The sequence below is a fragment of the Clupea harengus genome, chromosome 9 (assembly GCF_900700415.2).
Source record: "Clupea harengus chromosome 9, Ch_v2.0.2, whole genome shotgun sequence".
NCBI lineage: Eukaryota > Metazoa > Chordata > Actinopteri > Clupeiformes > Clupeidae > Clupea > Clupea harengus.
The window spans coordinates 28104692-28115076 of NC_045160.1; the positions used below are offsets into that span (position 1 = coordinate 28104692).

The 10385-nt window shown below is 40.7% G+C and overlaps 2 protein-coding genes across 2 annotated transcripts in view; both read right to left on the minus strand.

Annotated features, from left to right (window-relative positions):
- The window catches only part of LOC105898025 (somatostatin-2-like), a 2420-nt gene extending 1561 nt beyond the window's left edge, over positions 1 to 859 (minus strand). The window contains exon 1 of the mRNA XM_031574047.1: positions 704 to 859. Coding sequence (XP_031429907.1) covers positions 704 to 859 — 156 coding nt within the window. The remainder of the gene's footprint in view (positions 1 to 703) is intronic.
- Positions 860 to 3822: 2963 nt separating this feature from the next.
- On the minus strand, positions 3823 to 10184 carry LOC105898026. The gene is made up of 9 exons (XM_031574033.2): positions 9894 to 10184; positions 9583 to 9721; positions 6729 to 6803; positions 6166 to 6322; positions 5795 to 5993; positions 5631 to 5699; positions 5309 to 5506; positions 4861 to 4950; positions 3823 to 4582 (listed from the first exon to the last, which is right to left on the minus strand). Exons 1-9 carry the CDS (start codon positions 9996 to 9998, stop codon positions 4250 to 4252), a joined length of 1365 nt encoding a protein of 454 aa, XP_031429893.1. The 5' UTR covers positions 9999 to 10184; the 3' UTR covers positions 3823 to 4249.
- Positions 10185 to 10385: the final 201 nt, after the last annotated feature.

The window sequence follows — 10385 nt, forward strand, 5'->3', positions numbered from 1 at the left end:
GTGTGTGTGTGTGTGCTGCTCGGCTGACGACACTGACTCGTCCTGTTCCCAAATCAGATGTGAAATTGGCAATGAGCCCAAACCCATTCAGCCACCAATCAGAGAGAAATTCAACCAATTTCTGAGATAATGTAACGCAGAGAACGCCAGGATTCGGGGAAGTTCTGGCCGAAAGTTTAAACTGAACACCAATTTCTGCTCTGCTGTGACAGATTGCTCTTTATTACAGTTTTTAGCAACTCCCCTGGGTACTCACACACACACACACACACACACACACACACACTCCCCTGGGACCACACTCACACACACACACACACACACACACACACACACACACACACACACACACACACACACACACACACACACACACACACACTCCCCTGGGTCCTCACACGATAGTGAACCCTGGATCCTACTACAACACTTAACCCTGGATCCCACTACAACACTAAACCCTGATCCTTCTGCAATGGTAAACCCTGGTCCTTCTAGAGTGGGTAACTTTGCAATATATCAGATTGTGATCAGGTCGAAGTCAGGGGGATCCAGACCTCACGAGGGCCAGATTCCTCCTGGAGTCTAAAGCTTATCATTAGCATCTGCTGAGAACTAGAACACATGGAGGGTCTCCAGGACCAGGGTGGCCTACCTGAACGCATCCATCTTATGCATCACCTGATCCACTTTTCTCACTCACCTGGGTTGCCATGGCCGCGGCGGCGCGTGCTCTCTGGAGGAGCCTGCTGTGTCGGAGGTCCCGGTTCTGATCTGGATGTGAGGCGGTGGCGTGGCTGCACAGAACCACGGAGAGGGCCAGCAGGGCCAAGGAGCAATGCATTCCACTGGGCCTCATGACGAACCGGGCTGGGTCGGGTCTGGATAGAGCAACGTTGTCCTGCTTCTTTCAGAGTTCAGAGTTCTGGGTCTCGGGTTGTGCAGCGCCGCTGGGAGTTCTGGTGACGGTTCCCCTTCCTCTCCCCTTTTTAAACTCTGGAGGGCTGAGTGACAGCTGGCCTGGTTGCCTGGCGATGATGGAATGGCGTGCCACAAAGCCCTCATATTCTTCTCACATCTGTCTCATTCTGTCACTCAATCAGACTGACACACGCACTGGGCAATATTGACTTTGCACCGCTGGCAACAATGAAACAATTAGAGCCTTAATGGATTCCACTCCCAGAGCCCGGGGCTGCTGCGTCGCGACGGCGAAATGTGTGAAAGGCCAGGCCTCCCACTCAGGAAGCTGCAGATTACCAGCGTCAACATGAAAACAGCGCTGCTTTTAACTGAGCATAATGGAAACATTTAATGGAAACATACAGAACAATGGGAGCGACGGAAGACCCATGATGAGGAAGGAACACCAGTGCGGTATCTGTGTGTACACTGGTGAGTGTGAGCTTCCATTTGTGTGTATGTACAGGTATGTCTGTGTGTGTGTGTGTGTGTGTGTGTGTGTGTGTGTGTGTGTGTGTGTGTGTGTGTGTGTGTGTGTGTGCGTCCATGCGTATGTGTGTGTGAGAGTTAATCTACAGTGTGACAGCGTAGGGTCCTCCATAGGTAACACTGTTATTTGTCATCTGAGGAATGCTTTAAAGACTCAAACAGAACCTCGGAACCTCGGAACCTCGGAACCTCAGAACCGCGGAACAAAAGAGTGGAAGGACCACTCACAGGCTAATCCAATCACAAGCAGAGTATTAAGAAGGAGAAGAAGAAAAAGTGGGATATATACGCTGCCTCAGAAAAGCCCACAGCATCCTCAGAGACTCAACACACCCTGGTTACCACCTATTTGAACTGTTGCCCTCAGGGAGACGCTTTAGGACCATCATAGCAAAAACAGACAGGCTGAGAAACAGCTTCTATCCCAGAGCCATCATAGCACTTAACAATGCACAAAACTGACCTGTATTTGTCTCTCTGTTGTGTTATATGTCTTGTGTTTTTATAATGTAAATATGTATTTATGTTTATGTAATATGTTCAATCTATATTTTTGTTGTTTTTGTGTCTGAGAGCTGCTACCTTAATTTCGTTGTACTTGAGCAATGACAAATAAATATATTCTATTCTATTCTATTCTATTCTATCACTGCTTACAGAATTGCATATGATAAGCCTATGGACCACAGGATGGCCTTCTCTTTTTTTATTCATCAACATTTCATTATTAAATGTACTCCAAATTATGTGACATTTCATCCATAGGGTGCAATATAACTGACATCTTACAATAACCTAAAATGTGCTTGAACTAAAAATCAGAAAGCTGGTATAATTATACTTGATATATATATATATATACACTTAGTATATATAGAGTGGTTATGAGTCTTCACTGACAAACAGTGTCTAAAAGACTTTTCTTTTTTATTTATCAACATTAAATTATTGTCAGGTGTTAAATGTAACGCTGTTCTGTCTCTGCAGCCTGTGCTGCCATCTGCTGGCCCACTTCGGAACTGTCGTCCTAACTGTGTACCTGCTATCTGAGAGGGACCATGCCTCAGTAGTACACCTGAGAGTGTGTATCTGATTCAAGGGACCATTCTGCGTGGGGTCAGGTGATCTCCCTAACTGTGCTGTTAGACATCTGAGCTGAGAGTGTTTGTGGTGCTCTCATAAGACGCCATGCTTTGTTACCCTTAGTCCTTTCTCTCAGCTAGAGAGCAACACCGGTGATCTGGCCACGGAGCCACTCTCTCAAGTCCATCATTCTGTCTGTCCTGCATCGAACTCATCTTACCACTAGGGGTGTGCAAGGATTACCAAATATACAGATAACCATTCACAGCATAACTATTCAAATATCCAGATAACCATTCACAGCATAACTATTCAAATATCATCCTTATTGGGTTATTATGTACATGTTGACTTCTGGGAAGTTATTGGAAAATAAAAAGTTACCAGAGGAACTTCATCAAAGGCTCACATTGTTCATTTATGGAGATGGACTGCACTCTCAATAGTGGTGTATTTATTTGAGGAGAGAGATGGTACTGTAGTATGCACACTCAATATTTTGGTATTTATTTGCAGAGTGAGATGGTACTGTAGTATGCACACTCAATAGTGTGGTATTTATGTGTGGAGTGAGATGGTACTGCAGTATGCACACTCAATAGTGTGGTATTTATGTGTGGAGTGAGATGGTACTGCAGTACACTCACAATAAAGGGGTTTGCTGATACATTTTTTTACCGTATTTTATACTGTAGCCTTACATTCACGCCCCGTCAATAACTGATTGGATTTTTGAATATCGAAGATGGTTTGTATGCACACTCCTACATACCACATAAACATGTATTTATGAATCTGCTGTTTACTATAAGACTTGATTATTTCAGTGGTACATGACCAACTAGGGTATATGCTTTATGAATCTGCTGTTTACTATAAGACTTGATTATTCCAGTGGTACATGGCCAACTAGGCTAGATGCTTTATGGTTGTGTAGGTTAATGGAAACGTTTGTGGAGAATGAATGAAGGATACAAATACTTTAATCAGTTTATTAGTCATGGCAGTATAACAGATTCAATACTGATTCACCCAATCAAATCAAAGCCACTATCTTGATTAATGAAAAGTATTCTATCCACGCAAAGGTTCTTCTCTTTGGTGTCGGATACCTGGGCTTCCAGTGATTATATTTCATGCAAATGTGAGGAAAAGAACAAAAGGTGGAACCCGGAATAGAAAACAAACTTCACAGAACACTGAGCACAATATGTAAGACCATATCTACTTCAGTGCATCCATCTATCCATCCAGGTTGCTTAATCTTGAACACACATCTGGTTTTTACATCAAATTTATATCATTATCATGGAAGATCACACATACTGCATGATGTAAAGTAGCATTGACATGGGAAAGAAAAGCATTTGAAAACCCACACAATTGTTCACTAACAAACACTCAAATAAACATGTCTTACTAACAGGGTTGTCTTTCAAATCTACAGATTGTATAGATAGTATAGATTTTTAATTACCAAAGTCAGAAACAAAGAAGTTAAACTGAACTAAAGAGTCTATCTGTTATAGCGTCATTATTAATGGATAACTGTAATATATGCTCGTGATTTAAAAGGTTAAATGAAAATGAAAAAGCAAAGTAGTTTTGTAATGAGGCTTGTCTGTCTGGTATCATCCTGACAAGCTCCTCTTCATCTGAACAGCCATTTTCCAAAGAGCAATGCTGTTCTTCATCTCCAGCTCCATCTCCAACTTCAGAGTCTCCACACTCTCCAATACTCTCTCGTCAATCTCACCCCTTTCCGCAAAGCCATCACACGTCTCTTGGACACTGAAATTGAAAAGGGAAAGTGCATTGTAGTGAAACTGCAGTGAATAATGCACGTGTGCTGAAGAATAAACAGATCAAATAACACACACCTCCAGTCGTGCTTGACGCCATTCAAATGAATGTTCATGATGACGTAGTGCAGCTCTGTAACGAAGAGGTCCAGTTTGGTGAGGTTGGCCAGTTTGGGGGTGATTTCCTTCTTCTGCTCCTCAGAAAACGACTCATGAAAACCTTTCTCGATCATGAAGAACGGATTCTGAAAAAAGACAAAAACACTAAACCTGACTGAGTTCATAATGGCTCGTTTATCGATCAATTGATCCATTTGACATTTTACAGTTTTATCTTTTTGCGTGTCAGCACGAACATGTACTCAACACACAAACTATTATTTTGCGTGTGTTTTACATGGAAAGCCAGTAAGTGTTTCTTCAAGCATCCTGCACAATATTGGAATAGCCAGCTGCCCTGGCATGACCAGATTCTTAGACCAGTATAGAAAAGGACAGCTGAGGGGTCTGTGTCTGGGAGTACCTGGTTCATCTCAATGAGCAGGGAGGACTGCCTCAGAGAAAGCACCTCCCAGAGAGACTGGATGTGCTTCACCCTGCTGGTTCTCAGCACCTGTAAACCCCATGCAAAAACTCTCTAGTCAGATACAAACCTTAAGAGAACATGTCACACATTCAAATTCGAGAAGGAGTGATGTCAATGTAATATGACTACTACAATGGAGTCAAAAATGCAATGTTGCACAGATGGAGATTTGATTTAAGAAATTCTTTTGAGTTCCCAGTCAGGTCTATGGCACTCAGGATCATGACAAAACCCAAACAAGCTAGCTGGGCAATGTGTCCTATTAACAGTGTTTTGGAGGAAACAAATGTACAAACTAAAACATTGATTTCTCTGAAATTACATGTTAATGGGAAGATATTTTGGTGGCTAGGCTAACAGGAAAAAAATAGGAGAATAGGTATACCGGTAAGCTCAGGGTATGTGTTCTATCCTCGAGCTTCAGCTCTTTACTCAGGTAGTGCACAAGGTACTCCTCTGCAGGAGGAAATGACAGCTGCATAAACCCAATGGCAATTCTTAGTGTAGAGAGGGCAGCTGAGATCTCATTCAGGAACCTGAAGTCATTCAAGATGCAGTTCTGGTCATTGGTGTTCAAAGGCTCCTGAGGACAAGGGTAATTTGTCAGGGAAATTAGAAATTCTGAAATGAAGACATTTGAAAGATGAAAAAGATCTTTAGTAATGTTTCCCAAAGGGAAAGTGTTCTGAGGGAGCAGTTGTCCATACCAGCTGCTCCTTCATGCTGAAGAAAGCCCGAAGGGTTGTTCTGGTTTTGTCCTCAAACAATGGAATTGTCTGAAAAATAAGACAGGATAGTTCTAGGTCCAAAAAACTGAAATAATTGTGGTAACTTGCTGATGATACGCTGTGAACTGCTCAGGCAGACTCACATTGACATTGATGATTGGTTTCTCTGTGAAGAACCGGTCGACTATCTGCCTCTCCAGGCTCTTAAAGTTGTAGTTGGTGCTTTCTGTCCCATCCTCACACACCACATGGTCAATGTTGGACATCGCAATGGTCAAGAAGTCTTGCTCAGGGGTGCAGTCAATGACATGGGAAGGCTTGATTTCACTGGTACTGACGCGTCTTGTATAAAATCAAACAGCAAAGGACATTCAGCACATAACTCAAAAGTGTTCAAAACAGAAGGAAGCTTTTCTGTTGATGAAGTACCAGTCCGGTCAGCACACTGACAACTGACTCAGACACAGATTTAGTGAAGACAAGTAAAGTAGAGAATAAGCCTTCAAACTCTTACCTGTTCTCTCCGGGGTTGGCGCAGTTTATACAGTCATTCTGCATTCTGACAAGGTAATCTGTCAAGGTGTACATGACTGAACCTTTCCTAGGCAAGAGGTCCAGTATCATCAAGTCTTCCTCTGTCTTGTCCTTCAACTCTATAGGAATCTTGACGTCTGAAATAAAAAAGCAATACTATACCATAGTTGTGCTGGATTGACTCCTATTTTAAGGTATTCAATACTGTGGCTTATGGCCTCTAGTGAACAAAAGTGGCTGAGGGGCAAGAAGAGACTTAGTTCACATATACCACAGATTCCCATCAGTCGTATTAACTAATGCGTAAACAACAACAATAATGAGCCCTATAAAAGCAATGGTGAATGATCCTATTGGCTCTTTTGGTTGTGCTATATAGTTCACTCCCCAACATGATCATTTCAGCTCTCGCTAAACCCACTATGTTTACACAGTCACGATTTTGTGAATTTTTGTGGAAATAATTACTCAAGACTGTGTGTCCACCAGTCATTTTTGTTCTCAGACACCCGACTTTTTAGATGAGACATGGCGATAGCTTACATTGGATTGCAGTCAAATGGGCCCAGATGGTTTTCAGAGTTTCAACATTTTCGTTGAAAACATGGTCTCCTTCATCTGCAAGATATTGATGAAGACCAACATGTATGAAATTCTACCCTCAACCACATCAAAACCATTTCTATGCAAAAAAAAATGTCAGGTTAAAAATGGAATATACATTTCTTTTTTTCAATGATTAAAAAAAGTTGTTGATCAAGGTAAACTATAACAGGAAGAGTAAGCTTATAAAATCATATGTTAGCAAATTAATGTAATTTGATTGGCTATTCAAATAAGATTTCTGTCTAAACGCCTGAGACACACCGCTGGTTTTTCCACAAAAAAAAGGGCATCATGGAAAGATATTATGCAGCATATTCTCTTGGTAATTTCATAACATGCACAAAGACTGAAGTGCCTTCGAGGGCAGACCAATGTCTCATTTGGGTGTGTCTGTTTAAAAAGGTGGGCGTTTCATGTAAGGAAGACGCACTTTTATGGATTTTAGTTTTCGAGGACTTGTCACTCAAGGGAGCTTTAAAGTATGGGGCGCCGTTTGTAAAATGTTGCACGTTCGAAAATCCTGCTCAGTTTTGGTACATTTAGCATTATCATATGGAAAAAAAAGCATGACAATATTCAAATGTCACTTTTTCAAGCATTTAGAGAGATATTCATGTAAGGATAATGTTTGGCAGTAACACAAAGTTGTTGAATAATATAAATGTTTCATCTAAATGTAAATGTTAAATATAAATGTAAATGTTGAATGTTAAATGTAAATGTAAATGTTAAATATAAACGTAAATGTTCAATGTTATATATAAATGTTAAATATAAGTGTTAAATGTAAATGTTAAATGTAAATGCTAAATGTAAATGTTAAATGTAAATGTTAAATGTAAATGTAAATGTAAATGTTAAATGTAAATGTTAAATGTTCAGTCTACATGTCAGATTTGAAGACTGCACCTTACAATATTTACGGTAATTGGCTTTCATAGTTTCACGTCACGTCAGAATTACCAGCTTGCAAGAAATACACTCCACAGCTGTCTACCACTGGAATTTATACAGGAACTGACTATCTTTCATTCAAGATTATTGAATATCTCCACTTTAAAATTGTCTGACATAGGTAGTAAAATGCCAGACAATTGTTGCTCGGTTGGCTGTTCAAATCGGCGAGGAGACAAGCCCGGCTGTTTCCAGCTGATTGTAGACGTCTTCTGGGTCAACTTTTCTCAGACGCGCAGTAAAGAAGCCCTATTTTTGGAGCTTGCAAAAAAAGCACTAACCCTGTTTTGGTCGCCTCATTTATCAGAATAACTACCTAAAACGGGAATAAGTCAAGAAACAAAGCATCAACACGATTAAAATTGGATTACCCGGTTTCTGCTCTGAGATTGCGACAAGTACCTAAGCAAGTAGGCTAGGTTGCTGTATTTGGTCATCCAACTGGTAAAACTACAATGCCAGTAGAAAATACTTGGGAAGATAATTTCAGTTGTCATTCGCCAGACCAGGTGGTTGTACTTGTGTTAACCAGGAAATTGTGTCAAATGATAAAGAACAGTGTTGGGTAGGCTAAAGGCTGCTAGCTAACAGCATGTAGCTCGCTAGCTGGTAGCTAGCTATTGACTGGCAATCATCTTTGCTCTGATAATGAAGATGTTTATTAGTTTTCACCTTCCAGACGACATCGTTATGAACCCATCCCCTTCTGAAAATTAAATTACTATCTGTGCTTTTGGTAGGCTTTCAGTTTTTGAGGTGTGTAGGGGGACGGATTTTCTATTAGATAGATGTAAATATCTCCAAACTGGAGCTCAGGCAGGGACTTCGATGACGTTATAGAAATAAAAATATCAGCGGGTGCAGTAAAGGGATCACAGGTTCCCAAAATGTAATTTTTTTCTAGATATCTCTGTCTGGCTATTGTGGTATGATCTGGGTTTGATGGCGATCGTAATTGAGTAGGCTGCACTGCTCGAAGATGTTCACTGTTGGTCGACATCTTCGCTTTTGCCCGCAAGGTATCCCTTCGTAGTGTGACTGAAAGCTATGAATTACCGTAAATATTGTAATGTTCTGTCGTCAAGTCTGACATGTAGACTGAACATTTACATTTACATTTAACATTTACATTTACATTTACATTTAACATTTACATTTAACATTTGATATTTGTATTTACATTTAACATTTACATTTAACACTTATATTTAACGTTTATATATAACATCGAACATTTACGTTTATATTTAACATTTACATTTACATTTAACATTTACATTTATATTTAACATTTACATTTAACATTTAACATTAACATTTAGATGAAAGATTCATATTATTTAACAACTTTGTGTTACTGCCAAAAATGATCCTTGGAAAAGTTATTGCATGAATTTACATGAATTTCTCTCTAAATGCTTGAAAAAGTGACATTTGAATATTGTCGTGCTTTTTTTTCCATATGAAAATGCTAAATGTAGCAAAACTGAGCAGGATTTTCGAACGTGCAACATTTTACAAACGGCGCCCCATATTAAAGGAGCTGTCTGAGGCTGCTAAAAAAGTGAGCCAGTGGTTGTGGCTGAGGCGCTCACAGACTACTTGGGGTCGTGAATTAACCTGATGCATGGGGAATCTTTTCGAGGTGCATCTGGAGGTGTATCTGTTGTTGTCTCTGGTAGTGACGTGTCCTAATCCATCATGAGTATAGAGGGGGGTGGGTTCAAACTCTGCATGTGGGTCTCTGCCTTGGTGCTTGTTTGAGGTAGAAGCATTTCTGACAACAGATTCTGCACCTTCAATTACTCTTGATTCAATATAATGGCATGTCTCTCACCTCTAATATTCTCTTTAATGAAGGCCCCAATTGGCACATCCTCGTAGCACTGCAGATCCACATTTCGAAAGTGATGCATCATTTTGTGCTGCAGGTTCAGCACTTGAGGCAGATGTTTGATGTGCCGTATGTGGACAGACTGTTAAAATACATCATGACAAACCATTGGGATTCAACACTGGAGATTTTTGTGATCAAAAGATATTTTAGTCTTTCAATGAAATGACATTTAGCAGTTAAAAGGTGGTATAACTGCAATTTATTTGCTTATTACAACAAACTAATGAAAGTTTCCTGCAACTAAAACATACATTTTTCAGGAGCTCTGTGAGCACAGACAGGTTTTTCCTCTCATCTCTCTGCTCAATCAGGCGGCTGAGTAGCTGAATGGTCATCCTCTGCTCGAACTTCCACATCAGGGGGAGGTTAAACACGCCTGTTGTTGGCAGGTCCTTCAGATCAGGCACTTGGCTGTAGACTATCTGGGCTAGTGTCTCCCTGCCTCCCTTTCTGAGAATGTTTCTGTGCACACTGGAGAAACGGGCCTCAAAGTCCTTTAAAAAGACAGAAGAACAGTTTCATAGACCTGAGCCTCAGCAATGGAGATGTATCAGGGCTTGCACGACACCTATGACATATTGTTCCTTCTTACCATAAACAGTGTCTGAATCTTGTGATGAATGGATGTTTCCCAGTCCAATCTCTTCTCTTCGGTTTCTGTGGTAGGGATTCTGGTGTCTGTATCTGCAACATTGTCAGACATGCTGAAGCAGCCCTCCTCAGCCACGGTAACAACATGAACA